Source organism: Bos grunniens, chromosome 1 (genome assembly GCF_055505025.1).
Source record: "Bos grunniens cultivar Pamir isolate PY7600 chromosome 1, Bosgru_T2T1.0, whole genome shotgun sequence".
NCBI lineage: Eukaryota > Metazoa > Chordata > Mammalia > Artiodactyla > Bovidae > Bos > Bos grunniens.
In genome coordinates, this window is record NC_141165.1 from 122,034,029 (window position 1) to 122,060,507 (window position 26,479).

Below are 26,479 nucleotides of genomic sequence, written 5' to 3' on the forward strand. Positions count from 1 at the left end.
ATTATGTATCACACAGTATTATGCTGTGTGACAAATTAGGGGTAAAAAGACATGTGCTGAAGTAAAAGGTAGTGCGGAGGGTAAAGATCCTATCTCTGTCATCCTCCAAAAAATAACTGTGGCAGCACTGGAACAGTCAATACAAAGGAACGAAGGAGTTACCCCACGTCTGGATTGAGCACCCTGTTTGTACCAATCACTGTCTAGCTACCACTGCTCCTTTTGTGGCAGTTAGACCCTTACAAAGAAGTGATTCTTTGATTGAACCAGCAACAACCTAGACTCAACATGTAATGAGAAACACGATTTCTAAATAATTTGAATGAATTTGATTCCTGGTAAAGTCAATGAAAATATCAAGGCTAACTAAACAGCCATATAAGCATTTATGACAATCATTGCTTACAAACACCAATTTGTATATTCCTGTATTCACTTTTTCCCCTTAAAATGACATTGAGTTAAATGTCTGAGGCAATGCAAGCATATTAAAACCTAAGTGTCTATGCAGATAATGCAAACCACATTTCTTACTTTAGACAGCAAGATATTTATACGAGACAGAAGTCAACTATGAAAACGAAATCCAGGTACCTCCCTTGGATTTCTTTTATTTTTCTACTGGTGTCAGTCAAGAAGCATTTATTTCACATCTCTGTTGATGGTGTGTTCCCAGGGCAAGACTGGTCCAGACCAAGTTCATTTGGTAACTGGAGCCTATTACACCCTCCCCCCACGTCAACACAGGTTTCCGGTTTGGATGCTCCCAAGTAGTACAGCTCCAAACTGAAGGAGCAGTAAACACTCAGAGGAAACCAACAAGAAATTCATCAAATCACCAAATCTAATGACAGGCAAGGGTCAACCGCATCCTGCCTCCAGGAAATGCTCAGGATACAGCTGAAGGAGAAACCTGGGGACGGGGCGGGGCTGTTAAGGATTGTGTTATCAGAGAGAGGAAGCCAGACTGCCCAGGTGAGATTCATGTAGGGCGAGTCCGAAGAGACAGGGAAGTGGAAAAGTGACGCACGAAGGCGGTCACCTGTGGGGCCACTTGATCCAGCCCCGCCCCCAGGGACAGCAACAAGAGTCAAGGCCGGAAGTCCCCCAAATAAGCCTGGGAAACGCAGAGCTAGGCCTTTTCAGCCAGGCACGGAACTCACCATCCACGGTTTTCTTCTTGAAGAGGGACGCCATGGTCAGGGACCGCACCCGGGCAGCCCGGCTCGGCCCAATCCGGCCCGCGAGTGAGAAAGAACAAGGAGGGATATGACAGACCCTTGAAAGGTTCGGGATGGCGGAGCGGATGGACAATTGAAGAGGGCGGGGTCTGCAGTCAGGACTCGCGGAGAGCGGGTATCCTCGAAGCCTGCCGCAGCCGAGTTGCCCGGAGCTCAGGTGACCGCGAACTAAGACACTTTTTGGAGAAGTCACTTCTAGGCGGCGCCTGCGCCGTTTGCGCATGCGCCTGCGCACTGCGGCGCCTGAAGCCGCGGCCGCTGCCCTCACTTCAGCGGCTGCCGACTCTCCAGCTTGCTGGGGTCCTGGCGCCAGGAGTGATGAGCCGCTAGCGATGTTAGCAGTACTTGGGGGATCGCGGGCAGGGTCAGGTGGCTTCTAGGTCCGGGTTCCACGCTGAATGCAGACAGAGATGATCCTTAGCGCCCTCCGTGCCCACCAAGAAGCTGGAAGTAGGGGTCCCCAGAATCCTAGGACAAGCGTGGGTCGTCCTGGAACCAGTTGATTAATGACCATCCCCTTGCTGTCTGTATCAAGCCTTTCATAAGTGCAGGGGATGATGATAATGCTGAGGTCCGTGCCCTGGTGGTGTTTGTCTTGGGAGTTTTCCGCGGTGACTGGCTCAGCAATCTCCCCGACGCCCACCCGCGCAGCCCCCTGCCGGACCCAAGGCGCTTACTGCGGCCCTGGGCCCGGGGCTCCTATCACCCGGTGTGGGTCTCCAGGGATCCGGTTTCTAGGCTTGGAAGTGGCCGGGAGAAGGGTGGGGAGCAGCTTTCTTAATGCAGTGTTTTTTGTTTAGTGCTCTTGACTGGAAACAGAAATCCACACACATTTGTTGTACACCGGTTTAAATGTCTCCAACTCTGTTTTTTAATATCTCAGTTTCTTGCAGTTGATCAAGAAAAATTTATGGCTACACTGTGAACCTATTAGAATGTTTCATACCTGTATATTGGTGTTCACTGTGGAACAAAAGCTTTATATTATGTACAAGGAAAAGCATAAAGAATTATTTAAAGAATCCTTCTGTGTATAAGCATAAATATGGGAAATATTATGTTTGGATCGAGATCTTAAATTCATTGTTCATTTTTGTGTGTGTATGTGTCCCTCTCCCTCCTTCCCTCCTTCCCCCGCTTTCAGTCTCTGTGTGTTTGTATTTGTACACATCTCTGTTTAATATATTACTTTGCTATTTATAATTTTAATTTTGCATTGAACACTTTTTCTCCCAATCTATTAGTGCTTTAAGTAACACTGCCTTCCACAGGATGAAAATAATAGTACTTTTTTCCAAAGATGTGATTTCTGATAGGAAGACACCTCAATAACAGTATCAGTATTATCAATCACCTCTGGTTTTATGAATTATGTCTCAAGGATTTTTAAGTATTTGAGGTAGTCAGATTTCCCCGACTCTTTGCAACCCCATGGTCTATACAGTCCAAGGAATTCTCTAGGCCAGAATACTGGAGTGGGTAGCCTTTCCCTTCTCCAGGGGATCTTCCCAACCCAGGGATTGAACCCAGGCCTCCTGCATTGAAGGCAGATTCTTTACTAGCTGAGTCACAAGGGAAGCCCTCCTCATTTATTCCCCTGTAGAATCCCAGGGATGGGGGAGGCAGGTGGGCTGCCATCTATGGGGTTGCACAGAGTCGGACATGACTGAAGCGACTTAGCAGCAGCAGCAGCAGCAGATACATCAAAGCCCTCAGGGCTAACTGTTCTTCCTGCCGTTGCTACTAAAATTTAGCTGAGAATCTGCTCAGGAAAACTTTCTTTTCTCAGGAAAAGCATAATCGTAAAGAAATGGGAAAAAAGGTAAGCAGGACACAGTCTGTGCATCCAAGGCCTGGCCTTTCCTGGAGTAAGCTCTATGGCAAAGAGGCAGTTTACCCTGGATGCCTGTTGTAATGAATGGCATTGAGTAGTGCTTGAATGCCTGAGAGGCAATAAGCTGTTATGTGTGTAGTGATCCTGTTCTTCCCTGCTGCAGTCACCCTTGTTTTATTACTCCTACACAATCCCCCCCACTGACCCAATTGTAACAGTTGGGAAAATGCCAAAATACTTAGCAGCAACCATATGGAAGACCTTCCAAAAGTGCACAGCAGGAGCTCAAGATGGGGTTTCTTCATTACAATAAAGACAAAATAGAGATGTGTAGTATTTAAACCCAGCACTGGAATAGCGTCATTCTCCCCTAGTTTGAAGCAAGCTGATAGCTGGATAAGCAAACTGGAATCTATTCTGATTAGTTGGTGGCCAAACTGTATCTGGTTATATTTTATAGATCACTCAGAGAAGGAAATGGCAACCCACTCCAGTATTCTTGCCTGGAGAATCCCATGGACAGAGGAGCCTGGCAGGCTACAGTCCATGGGGCTGCAAGAGTCAGACACAACTTAGAGACTAAACCACCACCACCACCTTATTGAAGGGCATGTATGCTTAAATATAACTTAGATTTAGGACACCGAGGAGTCATAGAGGCTTCCCTGATAGCTCAGTTGGTAAAGAATCCTCCTGCAATGCAGGAGACCCCAGTTCGATTCCTGGATCGGGAACATCCACTGGAGAAGGGATAGGCTACCCACTCCAGTATTCTTAGGCTTCCCTTGTGGCTCAGCTGGTAAAGAACCGACTGCGATGCAGGAGACCTGGGTTTGATCCCTGGTTTGGGAAGATCCCCTGGAGAAGGGAAAGGCTACCCACTCCCAGTATTCTGGCCTGGAGAATTCCATGGACTTCATAGTCCATAGGGTCGCAAAGAGTGGGACACGACTGAGAGATTTTCACTTTCAAGGAGTCATAAAGTAGAACACTAGGTATTTTTCATTTCTTTAAAACCAACATTATCACATACAAACTCACTGAATCAACAAGAAACATGCATAGTGGACAGAGAAAACTTTCTAATGTTACTTTTAAATCTTAAGAAATAATGATTTATTATCCTATGGTGATTATGACCCAATACTAGTCTTCCAAATTATTCATTGAAAAATATTTGTTATATTCCTAATGACACGTACCATGTTATGTGTTGGGGACATACTATGAAGAAACAAGTTGTGTTCCTCCACCATTTTCTCTTCCACCTTCCTACCAGGTATTTCATCTCTTATCGTTCACTTATTACACTCCAACTCCAATTCCCATATGTGGGATTTTTTTTCCACACGAAGCAGTTCTCCAACATCATCTGGGTGTCCTACAATTCAACTCAGTTCCAACAATTCCAACACTATTTACTCAGAGATAGCATCAGATCCCAAAAGATTCCACCACCCACCCCCCTTAGGTGCCAGTTGCAAGTCCAGATTGTTAACTGTGCCTCTAAACAACCAGCTATAAACTAGATGTTCCTATAACCCACCCACCCCCACCTTTGAATGCATGCTAAGTCGCTTCAGTAGTGTCCAACTCTTTGCAACTCTATGGACTGTAGCCCACTAGGCTCTTCTATCCATGGGATTCTCCAGGCAAGAATACTGGAGTGGGTTGCCATCTCTCCCTCCAGAGGATCGTCCCACCCCAGGAATCGAACCCACATCTCTTACATCTCCTATATTGACAGGCAGGTTCTTTGCCACTAGGGCTACCTGAGAAGCACCCCCTTTGGGTTTAGTTAGTTTGTTCGATTGTCTCAACAGAACTCAGGAAACCAGTTTACTCACTAGACCAGTGGTCTCCAACCTTTTGGCACCAAGGACAAATTTTGTGGAAGACAGATTTTCCACAAACCTGGCAGGCAAGGAGGGGGTTTGAGATGATTTAAGAATATTATATTTATTATTCATTTCCAATCTAATGCTGCTGCTGATTTGATAGGAGGTCCCAGCCAGCCTCCCCAGAGATTGGAGATACCTGCATTAGGCTATCAGTTTATTACAAAGGATATTAAAGAATATGAATCAACAGTCAGATGAAGGGATACCTAGGGCCAAATTCTGAATGCAGGATCTTGTGTCCCCATGGAGTTTTGAGCTCAAACAAGGTGGCATGTGGATGTGTTCTGGCTCACCAACCTGGAAGTTCCCAAAACCCCAACCTTTTGGATTTTTAATGCCTTATAAGGCAGGACTGATTAAATCATTGATCAGTGATGACTGAACTAAATTTTCAGCCTTCTCCCCCCTCCAGAGGTTGGAGGAAGGAGACTCAAAATTCCAACCCTCTAACACATAGCTCATTCCTCTCATGACCAGCCCCCATTCTTAGAAGCTTTACAAAAGTCACTTTATTATCATAAACTCGGTGTGTTTGAAAGGGGTTTGTTATGGATGTCAACACATATTTATTGCTTTTATCACTTACGAATTTTCAAGGGTTTTAGGAGCTTTATGTCAGAAATGAGGGTGAAGACCAAGTAAGTATTTCTTTTTATATGTGATGATAGCATACGTGTCCATCACAGAACAAGCTTTGGCTCAGAATAAAGAAAAGAGCAGAACTCTTCAAAAACAGGATGCGTGCTGGATGAGATAGTGAGTGTTTTGTCACAGAAGTGCTCAAGCAGGAGCAAGCTGTGGTAGAAAGAATTCTTTTGAAGAATCAAAGGCTTGACTGTAAGGTTTCTAAGTTTCTTTTAAATTTTGAAATTCTTTTATGAATAGAATATAGCTCAGGCCAAATCTTGGGATAGGGTGTTCCATTCCTTCCAAGTAATGCCATCAAATCTTATTGGCTTCACCTTTAAAGATATGGTAAAGCCAAGAGAATAATTGTATTTTATAGTTTTTGAATCATCCTGATTCAGGTAATCTTCATTTTCCTCCAGCTTATAACCATCTATGTAATTAATATTTCCCTGCTTTCATCTTCAGCTCACACTTCTTTTGTATCAGTATAGAGACAGAGTGGTCCTGTCAAAATGTGAATCAGAGCAGAGCATGCTATTCTATTTCTCAGAAGGAGATCAACATAAACTCAATACTTATGTCTGGACCACACATACAAGTGTGAATGTGCACGTGCATGTGCGCACACACACACACGTAACTGTTCCACAGATTGAACTTCTGTTATTTCATCATATGTCCAAACTTGTACCATCCAGGTTGCTTTCCTATTCATTTCTCTTCATTGTGCATCACTCACATGGAACATAATTATTTACATGCGATCCTAAAATTATGCCATTTGTTATCTACATGGAATTTCTGATAGAACTCCTTTTAATTATATTACTGTTTTTGAATTACATCAAGATTTTAGTCAAGTAAAAGTTTTAGTGTTTTTAAAAAATATAAATTCCTATTCAGTCTTCCCACCCTATTCTTGATTATGGATAATTGTAGCCCAAATATAAACGTTTTCATGCATCACTGGAGATATTCATGTTTGTATTGATTCACTTATAAGTACTTTAGAAACTTAGGGCAGAAAGAGTTGGAAAAATCCAAAAATCTCTTGTTTCTTAAAACACATAACAGTTAAGAGAGAAATCAAAAGGCTTTTCAAAGCTGTACAGCTAGAAGGTGTTGAGTCAGAATAAGTGGGGACAGGCTCCTTCGCTGAGTTCGTGCTTCATAGTCAATTATGTTGGCTCGTGTTTGTCAGTTACCATGTGACTGTGAATGGGTAAGTGTGTGCACTCAGGGGACAGGACAGCAGAGAGTGTGGGCTGTCTAAGGTTGCTATTTCCCACATTTGCTCACAGAGGAAGCCAAGGTTTGATTTAAAGGAAAGGTACATTGGAGAAGGACCTCCTGTTTTACCTTCATTTCCTGGCTTCCATCTCTTGTCAGGGCTCAGTATCTATACATGGATCCCCCTCTTTCACCTTCTCCAAATTCAAAACAGAGAGACATCACTTATTCCATCAGGCTAAATAAAGGACAGACACTCAAACGGCATTATCTCAAACACATGTATATCCATTTCAAGCCCAATAATGTATGCAACATTTATGCAACAAATAATGTGTGCAAACCAGATGCAACATTTTCCCACATTTTAGCATGGTCACCATGTTTTTGCATTAAAATTTCAAATATTCCCTATAATTTCTGCCTCCATGCTTTTATAGTTCCCGAAATTCACCTCATTTTTCTCTTTGTCAAATCTTGCTTTATAAAATATCTGCTATAAAAAATGAGTTGGACAAGTCAGACATTTAGTCAATGAAAAGCTAAATGAATACCCTAAATGTGTATGGCTGCACATCATTGGTTTTATAGTCACAAAGTGTTCTTGTGTTATTTGGAATATGTAACAGTGTTATCCTTTTTGAAAAATAAACTAAACTTTGCCCTGAATTTCTCAGTGTTAATAGGAGTTGCACATGAGTAAATCAAGACTGAATTTGTGCCCCCTGGCACAACACAGCATATGTGTACATTTGCTCTTCAATCCAATAAGAACACTACAATACAGAACTACTACCATACAAATAGAAATGAACTTCAACATAGGGGTAATGGCTTTGCTTCTTCAATAAAATAAACCTTAATAGCTATCTCACTTTGTATTTCACATGAATAGAAATTAAGAAAGGCTCTGGATATTAGATCTTGGTAAATTAGTAAGTATGAATAATTTACTAAAATAATGGCATTGAACTTTCTATACAAATAAGTTGACCTTTTAGAGTAGTACTCATTTCAAGCTACATTTATGTGGCTTTCTTGTCATTGCTTATTCAGTAACAAATAGTGAAAGAACACATGTGTTATGAAATATATAGTGCTAGTTAGTAACTCTGGAAGTGAAAATCACTCAGTCATGTCTGACTCTTTGTGACCCCATGGACTATACAGTCCATGGAATTCTCTAAGCCAGAATGCTGGAGTGGGTAGCCTTTCCCTTCTCCAGGAGATCTTCCCAACCTAGGGACTGAACCCAGGTTTCCCCCATGGCAGGTGGATTCCTCACTAGCTGAGTCACAAAGGAAGTAACTCTGAGGGATCTAAAAATGAGTTAGACATGAAGATTGTTCTAGAGAAGTAAAAAGTTTATTACAGTTACTAGTGGTATGTCAAAAATTAAACAATTTAAAAAGATAAATGTAACCCTGGCTTTCCTGGTGGCTCAGTGGTAAAGAATCCACCTGTCAATGCAGGGGGTGTGGGTTCGACCCCTGGGTCAGGAAGATACCCTGGGGGAGGAAATGGCAATCCACCTCAGTATTCTTGCTGGGGAAATTCCATAGACAGAGGAGCCTGGCAGGCTACAGTCCATGGGGTCGCAAAACAACTGGACATGACATGAGCATTCACACATGCACTCAAGAATTAAATGTCACAGTATATGGTCTCTCAAGGCCACTAACAAAATTGCATCTTTAATTGAATGTATGACTATAAATTTTAAGTTTGGAGATCTTTCAGACTGTTGGACTATAATTAATGTATTGTATTTAGTGATGTAACCTCATTTTTAAACCTCATTTTAAGCCTCATTTCTTCCTAAATATGTTATATTCAAAAAATTGGCTCAGAATCTCAAAGATGCCCAAGAGTAGATGAAAAATTAAAATAATTTTGAAAATAATTTTAGTTATTTTTGATGCAAAAAATGTAAGAATGTCTAAAGTTCATAAACTGGACCTTGTTGATAGACACAATTGCAGTGATAAGTGATATCTATGTACAATGTTCATATGCTGGAGGAATGCTGTATCATATTTTCACAGTTTAATATGAGAATTTCATATCTTCTCTCTCTACTTTATATGTGAAAATTACAATTTAGGCTACAAACTAGCCTTTTCAAAACATATAATTAAAAATTTAGTATTTCTATATTATAAAAATTTAAGACAATCCCTCATAAAAGAGGTCTGGGCATTCAGTTTATTGAAATCTTGTTAATATGTATTTAGACTCAGTTGTGGAATTCTTTCTAGCTGAATCTAACTTTTACATGGTCTTTACAATAGCACAAACAATAATCATATTTAGTGATTATCTGCTCCATGTACAGCATAAAGAAGTATAAAGAAATATTAGATAAGTTAATTGCCAAATTAAGAATAACATATTTTAGTGATGACAAGTAACCCTACAAGAAAAGTTATTGTATTAGGAGGGCTAAATTTGTAGTCAAGAATAGCAAGTTGATTTGACATATCAGAACAGTCTTCATAGTTTAAAATCATTTTTATGATAACAGCTACTGCATTTGGAGATGTGGAGAGTCTAAGTACAAGCCTGAGATCAGCTGGAATAGGATACTGACTTATAAAGAAGGCTGTACAGAAGTTGTTTACTCTCAACTTTTCCCCTGAATGGCTACCCTTGACTTTATTACCAGAAGGATGATGTATGAGTTTCCTACTGCTGCTGTAACAAATTATCACAACCTTAGTGACTTAACTCAAATGTAATATTTTAGTTATTGATCCTGGGAATCTAAAATGGGTCTTAATGGACTAAAATGAAGGTTTCATCAGGAATGTATTCCTTCTAGAGGCTGCCTGAATTCTTTGGGCCCTTGCTCCTTTCTTCATCTTCAAGTCTTGCAGGTTAGCATATTCAAATCTGTCTCTGACCCTGTCTTCTAACCTTCTTCTACATGGAAGGTAACTTGTGATTACATTGGACGCAGTCAGACACTCAAGGAAAATTCCCTTGTTTTAAAGTCAGCTGATTAGCAACTTGAATTCCATCTAGACACTAATTTCCTTCTGCCATGTAACAAAGCATATTCATAGGTTTCAGGCTTTAGGAGGCAAACATCTTTGAGGAAGAGCATTCTGCCTGCCAGAAGTGAGGCTATGTTTTTACAAAAAGCATGAATCATTGTGCTGCTTGGCATTCTTTGGGATATTTGAGTTGTAGATTGTTTCCCCAGTCGTTTGCAACACCACCCATGTGGTTCTGAAGAGCACTGTTGACCCCATGACGTGAATAGACTGCTGTTTTCTACTACTATACATCATAGTCAGCTGTGCTCAAAATATTAACCTATCTTTTTTTCATTTTGGTGGGAGTATTCCTGATGCTTTCTCACATCAGCTCTAGCAGATTTCTATGAAAGGGAGTAAAAGACCTTTGGACAAAGGTTTGTCCAAAAGATCAGGATCTTGTTTGTACAAAACATCAGGATCCATCAGGATGGGACATGGAATTTTTCATTGAAACAGACTTGGCTTAATGCTTTGTTCTAAATTCTTTCATATGGATATAGTATGTTTGTATTTAACGACAGTTTTTTTTAATTGATATTTAATTTTGGACTCAAGCTGCATTCATAGTGTTGACAATCAACATATTTAAATGTTTAGATGACTGACTTCCTTTTTCTTTCATTCTCCACATGTTTGACAACTAAGGTTTCAATAAACTTTATATCAAGTCAACAATATTCAACCGTCATTTAGCATATAATTTAAATACTTTTCAAAAATGCACATTGGATTAATGCCACTCAATTTTATTGTAAGAAATAAATACATTTCCTGGGAAAGGAAATGGCAACCCACTCCAGTATTCTTGCCTAGAAAGTGCCATGGACAGAGGAACCTGATGAGATCCATGATGAGTCCATGAGATCACAGAGTTGGACATGACTGAGATACTGAGCACAGACCAGAATGCTCAATAATTTATTCAGTCATTTATTTCTTCATTTTTTCATTCACTTATGCTAGAGTTTTAGAGGTGAAGGGGATTTTAAAAGTTGTCTATTACAAGTTCTTCATTTTACAAATAGCTATCATGACCCATAACAAAGAATTGCCAAAGCTCACTGTCGTTCAGTGGGGGTTCTACAAGGAACCCCAGTGACTCAGATCTCAAGTCAGTGCTTGTCCTGTCCTATAGATCTGTCTTAATAAAGAAGCAAATAATAAAGAAGAATAAAGAAAGGATCTGGAAGGCAGTCTTTGAGAAATGTGCAGGCATTGAGACATTTTGCTTTATGAAGAAATGATGGTATGTTCCTATGACTTTCAGTGCCCAGGATATAATTCATGTAGCTCATTGAGGTCAGTTGTGTAAATATGAGAGGTCAGCCCTTTGGGAAAACTCCCCATTCTCTTGGATACATTTCAGGATACATTTGAGCTAGGAAATTTTTTCTTTCAACAAGTGATTTCTGCCATCAATATGGAGATTCAGAACACTAATATTTTTATAAGTATATTCTGATTTTAATGAAGACAGAAAGTTATTTTAGGTCAGAAGCATAAATGGCAAAGCTGAACTCAGCCCCTGAAAGGAATGATCCAGAAAAGAGTTTGGGAACATGAGGGTGGGATTGGGAATATGAGGGTGGGAAGCCTTTATCCACAATCTGCTAAAGAATTTAGAAAGTGATGAAGGCACTTCTTGTGAACAAGTCAGAATATACACATGCACTCAGCTCATCATTCAATTTCTAAAACATTAGAAACAGTTCTTAAGTCTCACAGTTCCCTCAAATTCAGTGTAAGGTTATTCAGGTTAGAATGGTGAAATAGAGACTGACAGAAAATACTAGTATTTCTTTGGGACACATTCTGCATTTAAGAAGCAAAAGGCACAAAAATAGACCGGGCAAGCATTTTACCTAAATTAAAATCATGAAGATGCAGTATCCTCCAGAATATGATTTAAAAATTGAAAAATAAATTACAAAAAATTTTATGTCAAAATAATGCTTAATGACAAAGAAGACTTTCCAAAATTGAGTCAGAAATGTTGGTGAAATAAGTCATATGAATACAAGTGTAAATTATGGTTAACCATCATTTTAGTAATACCTGATGTTACAAAAGTGGGCGGTTGCTTTTTCTACATCTTGCACATAACGCGCATTACGTAGAAAAGCAGATCTAAGCACAGAGTTCTGCTACCAAGGGAGGATGAGGACTTTCTCCTTGGGGGTCATAAATATAGTTTTCCATCTGCTGGAAACTGTTTAGGTGAAACATGCCTGAAGTCAGGGCCTGGATCAGATGATCTCTGGGGGTCTCTTCCAGCCTTTTGAGTCTTTGAGAGAAATTTCTAATCAGCATGTTAATGACTACTTTAAATTTGTATTCTGGTTTCCTTGAAGATAATTACCAGAAACTCTAAGCAGAGAATAGCATTTCTAAATGCCTGTTTAAGAGATGAAGAGAAAGAAGAAAGAAAGAAAGGAAAAAAAAAAAAAGATTCTGTTTAAAAAGGAAAAAAAAATAGAGGTAAGAAAATGTGACCCACTCGATATCAGAGAAAGCAATTACCTGAGAAGATGGTATGGTTCGGCGGTCTTGGTAACGTCTGAGAAAGTCCAAGGATGCTGGATCTTTTCCTTGTTCTTAGATGTCTTGCTGTGTGACACAGGGCAAGTCACTTGACCTTGGTTTCTTCATCTGAAAATGCAAGACCCCAGGAGTTGTGCTTGATTACCTGACTAATATCAAGGTACAGGAACTAAATGAAGAGTGGAATTTCATTTTGGGCTTCATCACTGCTGCAGCGATGACAGATGGGAATAACATGAATTAGGTTACTCCTGCGCTTCATTAACTGACAGGAAAAAAGTCTCAACAACATGGATGGTAAACTAAACTTTGAAAACACTTTAAAAAATCTTAATTTGGATATTATAGGATGATAAATATGGCAAAGATGTATTTAATTTCTACATAATAGAAAATCAACTTTAATATTATTCTATATGTTCAATTAACTTAGTTTCTCCAAAATTAACCAGAGAAGAAAAGGAGTGGGGTAAATATATGCTATAGGCCAATAAGTTCCCTTTCTATACCTAGTCTTTAGAGGGGGGAAAGGCCTTTATATTAATGTTGATGTATAGCTGCTTTATAAATAACAAAAATGTATCAGTCCAAATTATTTTTCTCCCTATGTCCTCCTTTTCTTTACCAGTAAAATAAGTTTAGTCTAAATTTTCATATGTTTTTGACACAAAATGTCATTTACCCTAGGTGACTAAGCTGACAAGTTTCCACATAGGGTTAAGAGCTTAGCTCCATGCTATTTCCAACACATTTTTCCCACCAGAGAGTTTTGTTTGTTTTAGTAAATATGTCCTATATGTGTATGTATAACTGAATCACTTCGTTAAACAACTAAAACTAAAACCAAATTGTAAATCAGCTATACTCCATTATAAAATAAAATTTTTTTAAATGTCCTAAATAAGAAATCAAATGAGGAAGGAATTAAGCTTATACTTAACACAGAAGATAATACTTTCCAATAATCAGCTAAAACTTATCTCTGAGTACTACTAATAATCATTACCTATGTTTTAATGAATAATATATTCTACTTACAGTGAAAGAGCCAAACTCATTCTGGAAAAGTAGTTGGCATTTTGATTAAAGATTGCAATTATCTGCAGCTTTTTGTTCATGAATGCTAAGGGGAGGGCAGAGATATCACAGGAAATACTGCTCCACGTGAGGTTTGGGGAATCATAAATTCTGGTTCCGACTCTGCTATTCAGATTGTGGATGGCATTATACCTTAGTCCCACCATCTGTACAGTATGAATAATCATATTTCTCTAACTCACAGGTGTGTTGTAAAGAGCAGACAATAAAAAGTAACGGAACATACAAGCATCCTCAGAGCCCAGATGATAAGGAAAACAAATGGTTAAGAGATACAAAGTAAGTGAGTTGAACTTTCTAATAAAACTCTGAGAATCACATTTAATCTGATAACAAAAAATCTTTTCTGACAATGTTCTCCTACCAAGATTTTCATAAGGCTCAATTTTATTTACAAAATGTGCATGATTTGGACTTTCGGTTTTATTCCAGAGTCTGTGAGGGGCAACAAAAGAGAAACACACTTCCCAACCTTGCAGCATTTGGTATGTCTTATGTGAGGGATCAGCAAATGGTACATTCTCACTGTGAATCTATGCAGTATTTAATATTGAATTACAACTTTAATTGAAAGAGTGAAAAGTATACTTTAGTTAAATAAGAGGGACTAGGATAACTGTTAGGAGCTGAATAAATGTCTTTTTATTCCAGGTATTGACATTTATTAACATGACACAGGTAAAATGCCCAGCAAGCCTTTGTGTTTCTTCCTTCAAAATTTGGGATTCCAAGGATACCAAGTCAATATGCCTAATTTAGATAAAATATTTACCCCTGGATATTCAGATACACTCACAATAGGCAGGTTAGAGTATAATATAATCATGTTTAGTATAATCAAGCTTCCCTAGTGGCTCAGACAGGAAAGAATGTACCTGCAATGCAGGAGATAGAGGTTCAGTTCCTGGATCAGGAAGAAGCAGCCCAGGTCAGATTCAATTCCTGGGCTGGAGAAGGGAATGGCTACCTACTTCAGTATTCTTGCCTGGAGAATTCCATGGAAAGAGGAGCCTCGTAGGCTACAGTCCATGGGGTTGTAAAGAGTCAGACATGACTGAGCAACTAACACTTAGCCTATTATTGGGTTGTTCGCAGATACAGAAAAATCTTTGTGAACCAAGAAATCACCCCCTTGACTTCTATAAGCATATTACTAAATGTTATTAAAAGCAAGTTATATCCTTTGGTATATGGGAGACAGATAAATGTCTTCTCTTCATGCTTAAAAGAACATTTCCTGTTTCTGCTGCTGCATAAACACCTTTTTGCTTTAACTCCTTTACCCACCATTATCGAAAACCAGAGTTTTGAAATGTGGGGTTAAAAGTTGTGAAGTTGTGTGTCTCCACTTCCTTTCTTTATATGACTTTCTGTGAAGACTTTGTTCTCAACATTCCAGCTTTTTTTTTTTTTTTTTAAAGAAAGCAATCTCATTCAGCTTCTTTAAATAAACAACACAAATAAATAAGTTGAGGATCTCTGGTTTAGTGTTAGGAAAATCAGAAGGAAAGAGAATTTCAAGGGTGGGTAGTCAAAATCGTGAAAATCATGAATAGTGGATGAAAAGTATGAGTGAGAGAAAAAGGAAGTGCAGTTTCATTGGCGTAGGAGCAGAAGATCAAAATGCTTTAAGATACAGAGCAAATGATGGTGAGAAAGAAAGTGGGGTCATCGACTAAAGAATATACTTCAAAATTTTTAGAATTAAAAAGTAGATTTTTTTTTTCAAGATAATTGAGATATAACCTCATAACATCTTGTGGGCTGAGTGTATGGGTCTGGGAAAACTCTTTCAGTTTGTGGACCAAGCATACTTAGGGGAAATGTGAGAAATGCCTTCAAGTTTTGTACAGGACTCTCAGTAATCTACACATTGTCAACCTTGAATGGGTGCCCATGAGTATTTTTACCTTTTTAAAAAAATTATTCATAATTTTTATCTTTTTCATCCTTCTGATTTTCCTTACTCCCAAAGGACCAAGGTCAACAGTGTACCTTGCTGTCAGGGCAACTAATATTGGTTTTGGATTTCATCCTGTCCTGAGTTTGGAATAGTTTAGAGCATCTGGATTCCTTTGAGTATAACATGCAAAAGGTAAACATTTCTCTACTAATCTTGACAACCTTAAAGGAAGAAAGGGCACAAAAGGAACAAGAAACTTCTATTCCCCCATGAGTGCTTTTGTAATATCGTGAAAGCTCCTAGTGAAGGCAAAGACTGAAACTGGTGGTACCATTGATTTTCAAACTGAGGTGAAGACTACCTACATCACCATCAATGCCATATTTATCTATATCATAGGTGTGCCAGGCAAAGAGCATGGGAAAGTTAGGCTTCAGAAAGGAAAATTAATCTCTTTGCCTCTGAGATTTAAGCAAATAAAGAAAGAGAGGAGAGAAAGAGATTGGATGAGCTTTATGGAAGAGTAAACATGTTACCACATAAATAGCTTACAATATCTGAATTCTCTAAGTGATGTAGGAGGTAAAGCCCTCTATTAAGAAATAAGTAAATGGGTTGGATTGTGACTGGATAAAAGTCAAGAACAACAACAAAATAATCAAGAATTTCTGAAACTGTCACTTGCTGAATTCCATAGAAGTCAATAATATCCTGTTGTTCCTATGGGATAATACTTGTCCAATATTTTAACAATTGATGGCAACTTAAAATCAGTGCTGAATAACTCTTAATGTAACTGCTCTTTCCAGCACATATAGGGACTCCATCATGGCACTTCATACAGTAACTTAAATTGAGTTCTGTGCATTGTTGAAAATGTCGTCAGAATGATTACTCTGTGATTCAGCATTGAAACAGTAAGTTATTTTGTACTTAGAAAGACATGGGAACGGAGCAGTGGGACATTAATTTGATATTAATGAAGCAAATGTTAATCAGAGGAGAAATGAACACAATTCTATAATTTCTTACCAAAAAAACAACCAAAAGCATTAGTGAGATCCAAGAACATAAGACATGCATATATTTATTAATGAGATGTCTGTAAAAAGATTGGCAATCACTCACCAGGCTCTGTAACTAAAGGAAAGAGAAATATCCATGTATCTCAGCCTAGATGGATGAGGTTTCAAATTATTGAGAAGATGGTATGACCAACTTCGTTGTAACACAGATTATTTTTAAAATGCTTGACATCCATTTTCCAGAAACTTCAGCAAATTTAATATTACCTCTTTCACTTCCAGCAACATGTGATTCAGTTGAAGAAAACTGAATAAATTCCAATTTTGTCAAATAGGATAAGCTGATGAATCCTGCAACTCTCTGACATGCCTCCAAGTTAGACCATCAATACCAAAGCACTGAGAAGATGAAGATTATGGACATGGATGAAGAAAGACACTGTATCACCAAGAAATTGTGCATAATTGCCAATGTTCAAATGTTTCCTCCATGTTGCATTTTAACCTCAAAATATTTCTGAAAATTATCTCCTCAGAAATGTTACTCCATATTTCTATGCACATACATAGGTTCATGTACACGCACAGTCGGTTGAAAATTGTCTGAACTATAGACTGGATATATGTTTTCTGGAAGAAACAAGTAGGAGCCTACCCTAGTGAATTGCAATGTTTACTTCTTGATTTATTTAGTGGGCATGCACTGAACCATTTTGAACATAAACTTACCCAAAACTATAATGACTTAGTTGTTAATTGCTGCCATTGTGAGTGGATAACTGCAACCTCATGATTTTCAATCAACCAATCATTTAAGGACCATTTAAAGGAGGGTGTGAGCCCTTGTTGCTGAAAGACAGCTATTTGTTAACACCTGCTAAGATTAATCTAGTGTCAGATATAAAAACTGCCAATTGGGAATCTAAATGAAAGTCTTGAAGGAAACAGTGACTATGTAAAAAATAACCATGCATCAGAAACACATTTAGTAGGACAAAAGATGACAATTAATATGAAAGCATGCTCATTGATGAAGGAATAAAAAAAAATTCAAAAAAGTAGTCTCTGAAAGTAAATATATTTCAGAAATTACATATCAATTGAATTTGAGACTTAGAAAATTATGTATCATCCCCAAAGTGATATAGTCTTATATTTTCTTTAAATATATTCATAAATTATATTTAATTTTTTTTACATCTAGATAAGTCTAAAGGCTCTTCCAATAGTATAAAATAAAAAATATATATTTCAGGAAAGTATATCATTTTATTGGCAGATTTTTTCCTTCTCAATTGCACATAAGAGATGGTACTTCTGAGAACTGATGTCATATTAGATTAAATAAAGTACTATAATAGGGATTTTCACAATGTTATTTGTCACCATTTTTTCTATCTACTCTCATGCATCCATCTATTTGTACAATCCATAATAAGTAGCAGTTTTGTTCTAGGAATTCTACTAAAAACTAGGGATAGAAAGTCTTATGAGGTATAGTCTTGAGATTAATGTCATTACATTCTAGCTGAGGAGAAAAGGAGAAGTAAATAGCTATAAGGTGATAAGCATTGTATTGTGCTGTGCTTATTCACTCAGTCATGTCCAACTCTTTGCAACCCCATGGACTGTAGCCAACCAGGATCCTCTGTCCATGGGATTCTCCAGGCAAGAATACTGGAGTGGGTTGCAATGCCCTCCTCCAGGGGATCTTCCCCACCCAGGGATCGAATCAAGGTTTCCAGCATTGCAGATAGATTCTTTATCGTCTGAGCCACCATCGAAGCCCAAGAATACTGGAATGGGTAGCCTATCCCTTCTCCAGGGGATCTTTCCAATCCAGGAATCAAATCAGCATCTCCTGCATTGCAGTTGAATTCTTTATGAGCCAAGCTACCAGAAAAGCCTAAGCACTGTATTATATATGTGTGTATGTACAAAAACATTATTATTGGAGTAACTATAAAGTCACTGGCTCTGCCTGGGAGATTCTGAGAAAACAGAAGAAATATTAGGGGTTAAATCATGAATAAGTGCTTATTAGACAAAAAGGGAACACATTTTGAGTAGAGGGAACAATATATGCCAAGATCAGAGTGACAGAAACAGCAATATTGGAGGAACTTAGAGGAATAAACTGGAAACAGATTTTGAAGTATTTAGTTTGCAATGAGAAGATTGTAGTAATTGGAATCACTGAAGACTTCTCCAGCATTTGATTTTTAAATTTTTTTTTATAAATTGTACATGACAAAAAATTGACTGTTTTAGTCATTTTAAGTGTACAGTTCCATAGTATAAGTGCATTCACGTTGGACTGCTAACATTAAATTTGAGAAGGTCATTTTGTGGTAGGTAAACTGGAGTTCAAAGTCATTAACAAACAATGAATTGAGTATTTTTATTGAGGTATGATAGGACCAAAATTAGAACTGGAGACTAGAAGATAGAGACTACTAAAATAAAGTTTGTAGGAGGGGGATTATTTAAGGCAGGTGGTGCTAGTAGTGAAGAATCTGCCTGCCAATGCAGGAGACACAAGAGACAGCAGGTTCGATCCCTGGGTCAGAAAGATCCCTTGGAGGAGGAAATGGCACTCCACTCCAGTATTCTTGCCTGGAAAATCCCATGGACAGAAGAGCCTGGCGGGCTACAGTCCACAGGGTCACAAAGAGTCAGACATGACTGAGAGACTTAACACTTTTACCTAAAGAACAAAGAGTCAATCAATAAAGGAGACCGTGAAGGAATAGCGAAAGAAAGGATTAAGAGACGCAGACAGCGTAAGCATCAAGAAAGCAAAGTATTTCAAGTGACGAGAGCACCTAACTGTGTGAAATATTAGTACTCAAATAGAATAAAACTTTTTAGATAGTTCACTGGATTTGACAATTAGGAGTCATTGGTGAGTATAGGAAGAGCAGTTGTATAAGATAATTGGGGATGAAGTCATGGGCATAAGTGAGAATATAGTGAGTTGAAAGAAATATAGTGAATTGAAACAATAGTAGGAATAGTAAGAATATGAAAGAATAAGAATGATGATAGTTGCTATTCATGGACCACTTACACAGTGCTGGGGACTGCGCAAGTGTTATGGACCATGATGACATATAATTGTCCTACAAAATTTTCGCCATAGGTATTAAAATTTTATAGACTTAGAAAATTTATATAACTTGCCTGAGGATATACAGCCTATTATAAAGGCTAAAGCCAGGTTTATACTACTCTATAGTCCATTGACAAGGATATTTACAGAATTAAGAACAAAGTATTTTTTCAAGATGTTTGACCACAAAAGGAAGGAAGAAGATGAGTCAGTAACTGAAGGAGATAGTCATATTGAGGAAACTTGTTTTATTTATTTATTTTTTTATTTTGAGGGGATTGGTATGAGAGGCAGAGTTTTTAGATTGAGCAAATTGAACAAAACTCAAATTGTTTTATAATAATTAGTTTAGAAAAACAGAGTTTTGATACTGTAAAGATAAAGAAGATATTTTGTGGAATGAGAGCCCAGAGTAGGAAGAATAAAATTTGCAGTTCATGGGTCAAAAGTTTACTCTCTGAGAATAGGAAAAATCTGGATTCACAGAAGAAAAGGAAAAAAAGAATGTATGGCATTACATACAGATAACTGAGCATAGTAGTAAACTTATGGAGTTTTTGAGTGATACTCAGTTTTTTTTTTAACAGTGTAGAATATGTTTGGGGTTTTGAAAGGCATATAATAGTAAGCACAAAAAAATGTCTCAAGGAACTGGAAGAGAATTATAATAGTAAGCACTTTGGTCAGAGAAGGCAGTGGCACCCCACTCCAGTACTCTTGCTTGGAAAATCCCATGGATGGAGGAGTCTGGTAGGCTGCAGTCCATGGGGTCACACAGAGTCGGACACGACTGAGCGACTTCACTTTCACTTTTCACTTTCATGCATTGGAGAAGGAAATGGCAACCCACTCCAGTGTTCTTGCCTGGAAAATCCCAGGGATGGGGGAGCTTGGTGGGCTGCTGTCTATGGGATCGCACAGAGTCAGACGCGACTGAAGCGACTTAGCAGCAGCAGCATGCACTTTGGTAGCATAGTTCAAATGAGCAACTAGAACTTGAATGGACTCCAGTAAATATTTTCATGTTATTCATCATGACCAGTGTGTAAGGCATTGATAATAAAAGAGAATTGAAGGCAATTCTTGCATTGATCCATGGATAGTGAGGTCATATGGGCTTCCCAGGTGGCTCAGATGGTAAAGAATCTTCCTGCAGTGCACTAGTCCAGTGTTCAGTCCCTCGGTTGGGAAGATCCTCTGGAGAAGGAAATAGGAACCCACTCCAGTATTCTTACCTGGAGAATTCTATGGACAGAGGAGCCTGGCAGGCTATAGTCCATGGGATCACAAAGAGAAGGACATGACTGAGCAACTAACACACACACTAAGGGTACAATACTAGAAAGATGAGAAAGGAAGAGAATTCAGAAAAGTGGCACAGAGCTGATAACCAGGTGGGGGTTAATTATAGAACTGTTGTTTGGTGTCAGAGCAGAAATGTAGTGTAGACAAACAGAACTATGAAATAATAAGTGATTGTGAAAAGAATTTCAGAATGTAAACTTTAAGAATCACCCCTGACAGTTAACTAGTTTTAGTGTCTCATCATGAAATACTTCTGCTAAAGAAGGAGGAATGAGAAATGCCCAAATTAAAATCATATCTGGTAAGGTAAATATTTTAAAAATGTGAATTTTACCCCTAGTTAAGTAATTCTTCTAGCATATCTTTCACTAGCAGCTTTGAAAAAGAAAAATAATTCTCAAGAATACAGCTCTTACAAAAACACACTGATTCCTGTACCTAACTTCTGAGTTCATGAAAAGCAATCCTTTTTCTCACTGCTATCTTAAACAGGCCTACTACTAGTACACAGGGCTAACTGTAGTACCTTTTGAACCCCAAGTGCTGGTTAATATGGGTATTGCTGTTAATCTACTTCTAGAAGCCTGTATTTTCTTCAAGGTTAAAGCTTGGATTCATGAGAACAATAACCATTCCTCTTCTTTAGCAGTAAATTTTTGTGTTTATGATCAGCCCTTGAAAATTGTCAATCATTTTTGAAGAAATTTGGTCATGGTTTTTTATCTCTTTGTTACTAAGACCAAGCTTAAATATTTGCATAGTATAAATTTGTATAATGTACTCCATCAGCATTTATGTGATAGTTTATTATTTTATCTCTTCTATTGTTTTCTCACTCAATGTTTTTTTAAAGTTTGTTTCAATGACAAAAGCACCCAAAGATAGAGTATAAGCAAATATCCATGCCGACTATGTTTAACATTTTACTATTTAGATTAAGTTCTGGATAATAAAGCAAGAGATTTCTTACTTAGTTGCATCTGATTCATGTTTTTTTCTTTTTTTTTATCTTAATCAAAAGTATAGAAACTACCCGAAAACTGAAATCCAAATCAGGTAACCTCTATTTACACATTTTCTTCAAAACTAACTTATTTTGAATGTAAGCAAGATGGGCTCTTACCATGTGTCCTGACCAGTTCAAACACTGCTTATCACAAGATCTTTTCTGATTTCCCCAGGCAGAGTTAATTACCTCCATGTCTCAAACAATTCTGCTCATGTATGTCATTTATCATTTATCATATTGTATTGTGCAATCTGTTTATACGTCTGAATCTTTCTTTAGACTTTGACTCAATTGGGTATAGAGGCTGTCTTATTTACCTTTGAATCCATGAAAGCAATAAATGTCTGACTCAGATTCTATGTAATTCAAGACAAGTCTTTACACATTTGAGTTATAGTAATTGCATAAGGAAAGTTGTACAAACCCTCAGCATACAACTTGATGAATAATAAAGAGTACCCAACTTTTATTATGAATTTTTTCCCCAGAATCATTCTCAGTTACCTTTCATTCAGAGGGACTCACAGAGCTACACTCATGATTCCTCAGTCACTAAACTTCCTTGTCCAACAGTACCCACACTCAAACTTCTGTAAATAGTAAGAAACTATTTTACATTGTTGTTTTGGTCATATGTGAATAAATCTGTGCCTTCTTTATTTTTCTCTTTATTTTATATATATCTGTATATATATCAGTTTGTATTTTATTCATATATATATATGTACATATATATATATATATATATAGGATGACAAGTTCAAGATCAAGAATAATTCAAACTTAACTAATTTAACTATTTCAATGAAAGTGTCAAGTAGTATTAATTAGGCTTATCTAATTTAAACACCTTGTATGTATGATATACTAAAACATAGCTGATAATCATTTATCTTCCAGCAACAGATCCCTCCAATGTGATGGCATTAGGAACTGAGGCCTTTGTGAGGTAACTAGATTTAGATGAGAACTTGAGGATTGGGTCTTGGATGATGGGATTAGAGGCCTTATAAGGGACATTAGGTAACACTAGTGGTAAAGACAAAGTGCTAACAAAGGTCCATCTAGTCAAAGCTATGGTTTTTCCAGAGGTCATGTATGGATGTGAGAGTAGGACCATAAAGAAAACTGGGCGACAAAGAATTGATGCTTTTGAACTGTGGTGGTGGGGAAGACTCTTGAGAGTCCCTTGGACTGCAAGGAGATCAAACCAGTCAATCCTAAAGGAAAATCAGTCCTGAATATTCATTGGAAGGACTAATGCTGAAGCTGAAGCTCCAGCCCTTTGGTTACCTTATGTGAAGAACTGACTCCTTAGAAAAGACAGATGCTGGGAAAGATTGAAGGCAGAAGGAGAAGGGGATGACAGAGGATGAGATGGCTGGATGGCATCACCAATTCTATGGATGTGAGTTTGAGCAAGCTGTAGGAGTTGGTGATGGACAGGGAAGCCTCGTGTGCTGCAGTCCATGGAGTGACAAAGAGTTGGACATGATTGAGCGACTGAACTGAACTGAGTGCTAAAGAATCCACCTGCCAATTCAGGAGATGCAAGACACAGTTTCAATCCCTGGTTGGGAAGATCCCCCAGAGGAGGAAATGACAACCCACTCCAGTATTCTTGCCTGGAAAATCCCATGGATGGAGCAGCCTAGCAGGCTACAGCCTATGGGGTTGCAAAGAGTCAGACACAACTAAGCAACTGAGCACACACACACAAGACACACCAGAGAGCTTGCTCCCTCTCTCTCTTGCGTGGTACACACAAAGAAGAGGTCATGTGAGCACACAGTGAAAAGGCATCCATCTGCAAGTCGAGAGAAGATATTTAACAAAAACCTAATCATGTTGGCACCCTACTCTCAGATTTCCAACCTCCAGAACTATGAGAAATACATTTCTGTTGTTTAAGCCACTCAGTCTGTGGTATTTTGTTATAGCAGCCAGAGAAAACTAAGACACCGGTATTTACAGATGTTCATGGTATTTGGACCTTAAGCCGGTATATGCATAATGATGTTTCAGCTTCCCAGAATGTGTGCAGGAAATGTACATGAAGCCCAGCTCTGTCTTGCCACAGCTAGTGTGTGTATCGTTTTCAAATTTTGCAACTGAGAGTTCGGTGATAGTTCCTTTTTCCAAAGTTAATGATGCAAGTAAACATTATTAAATTTAGATTAGGTCTTCCACTTAGAGAAATAGTTCTCAATGAGTATGATTTTACCCCTCAGGAGACATTTCTGGTTGTCATAACTCATGGTGTAGTGTGGAGATTGCTAATGAAATATAATGGTTAGAAGCCAGAGATACTGCTAAATCCAGTGCCGTAATACTAGAAATGGTAACCCACAATAAAGAATTATGCATCTCTACATGTCATTAGTGCTGAGGTTGAAAACACCTGGCTTAAAAGAACTTTTCATGGAAATAATTTGATTTTATATTAGCTTGGTATTTGTTGGATTTTGGGGATGCCTAAGATTTGAATTACATGTGTCATTTTTCTTTTGCTTTTCATTTTTAACTTCAAGGGATGGAATAACACCAATTTAGGGAAACTTAAAGTTATGACCAACCTAGATAGCATATTCAAAAGCAGAGACATTACTTTGCCAACAAAGGTTCGTCTAGTCAAGGCTATGGTTTTTCCTGTGATCATGTATGGATGTGAGAGTTGGACTGTGCAGAAGGCTGAGCGCCGAAGAATTGATGCTTTTGAAGTGTGGTGTTGGAGAAGACTCTTGAGAGTCCCTTGGACTGCAAGGAGATCTAACCAGTCCATTCTAAAGGAGATCAGCCCTGGGATTTCTTTGGAAGGAATGATGCTAAAGCTGAAACTCCAATACTTTGGCCACCTCATGCGAAGAGTTGACTCATTGGAAAAGGCTCTGAGCTGGGAGGGATTGGGGGCAGGAGGAGAAGGGGATGACAGAGAATGAGATGGCTGGATGGCATCACTGGCTCGATGGACATGAGTCTGAGTGAACTCCGGGAGTTGGTGATGGACAGGGAGGCCTGGCGTGCTGCGATTCATGGGGTCACAAAGAGTTGGACACGACTGAGCGACTGATCTGATCTGAAGGTAAATTAAACTAGAAATAACTGGATAAATTTGGGAGCTAAAAATACTCAAATATCATTTCTCATACATTCTACTTTACAAGTTTCAAAGATGGGGCTGCTCTGGTTTAAATGTCCTTTGGAGCATGCTCAATTCCTGGTAGATATTATTACTTACAGTAGTAATTAAAGATATTCTGAATCATCAAGAAATATTTTTCTCCTCTTAACATTACTGAATTTTATTTCATTAACTATGATACCACATTCTAAATAATTCTTTTCTTGAACTTCCAATTTGATGATATTTTCATTGTCTTTCTATGAAAATTAATAATATGTGAAAATCACTTTTCCAGTGAAAAGGATGCCAGATATAGTCTACTCTTTAGAGCATGAGTCATGAAATATTCCTTTACTTGAATGTTATATCTGGCTTTTAAAAAATGGTTACATATAAGCAGTGACTCTTATATGACTTTGCTGAGGGTAAAACTCTTGCCAGTGGTGTCAGTTTGGTAGAAAAATGCTGTTTATCACTTATTATGCATTACAATAAAGCATGTGTACTAGTAAAGAATGAGAGGAGGAGAGAGGCAAAGAAAGAGCTGCAGAAGAGATAGATTACATGGGGCTGTGTGTATTATCACCCTGAAGTCAGTAGGGACGCCTGCTAAATGCTCTTACAACTGTAATAGCCTATCTCATGCTAATTCTAGCCTGAAGCTTCCTGACACTTCTTGTTCAGAGATAATGGGGACAAGACTACTCTCTCTCTTTCTCTTTTCTGGTTGAACAGCAGATTTTTTTCTTTTTCTCAAGGACGTCAAATAAATTAAGCAGTCTTAGCAAACATTAATACAAAAGCCTTTTGCTGTGTAGGAATTCCCAGTAATAACATGCAAGAGTTATTACCCTTGATACTTAGTAGATTTTTTTAATGGCTAGCAATAATCATTTTGATTGAATATTGGCTTATAATAGGCTTGTAAGGGAATTCAAGCAGCCTTAACTGCTTTCAACCTTAGCTTCATGTGCCTCAGGAAAATCCTTGCAACAATATATCTTGGAGTCATTAACATGGAAATATTTTATAAAAATGAAAGTTAATACCTATTAGCTTCAAAAGTGAAGCCTATTAAAATGGACTCTTTATATCAATTTTTAGTGCTTTAATATATTATTGATCCTTTTCTTTGAAAGAGGAGATCATTTTATGGCAAGTTGCAGGTTTAATTTCCTTGGACATTCAACTTCTTTTTTAGCAAAGAAATTTCATAGTTTTCCTAATTCCTCATTTACAAATGAACTGAGATTTTATCTGCTTAACACCTCATCTAAATATTTCAGTTTCCTTCAACCAATTTGGGAAAGAAAATGAGATGCTTATTCCATGAAAGTATATTATTTGAACTATTAAAAATCAAGATTCCTTCAATATTTTGTTTGAAATTTATGTCTCCTCAGTGAGAATGCTTATAGGCCATCCTCTATTTTAGTAGACTTTGAGTAAGAAAGACATACTCCAGAGGCCAATCTACTGAAAAAT

General features: G+C 38.0%; 1 protein-coding gene and 1 long non-coding RNA gene across 5 annotated transcripts in view; one reads left to right on the plus strand and one right to left on the minus strand.

Moving 5' to 3' along the window:
- Positions 1 to 2,439, minus strand: part of CHMP2B (charged multivesicular body protein 2B) — a 34,829-nt gene extending 32,390 nt beyond the window's left edge. The window contains exon 1 of one of the 2 annotated variants that reach the window (XM_086321696.1): positions 1,164 to 2,439. In XM_086321696.1, coding sequence (XP_086177822.1) covers positions 1,164 to 1,464 — 301 coding nt within the window. In that variant the 5' untranslated portion in view covers positions 1,465 to 2,439. The remainder of the gene's footprint in view (positions 1 to 1,163) is intronic. The other variant, XM_086321706.1, reaches the window with a different exon arrangement.
- Positions 2,439 to 21,832, plus strand: LOC147380184 (uncharacterized). Of its 3 annotated transcripts, XR_015134895.1 has the most exons (4): positions 2,439 to 13,795; positions 15,492 to 15,611; positions 16,229 to 16,336; positions 16,727 to 21,832. It is a non-coding gene; the product is annotated as an uncharacterized LOC147380184 (long non-coding RNA). The 3 variants fall into 3 exon arrangements; XR_015134888.1 differs by having other exon boundaries at positions 15,492 to 16,336; XR_015134896.1 differs by lacking the exon at positions 16,229 to 16,336.
- Positions 21,833 to 26,479: the final 4,647 nt, after the last annotated feature.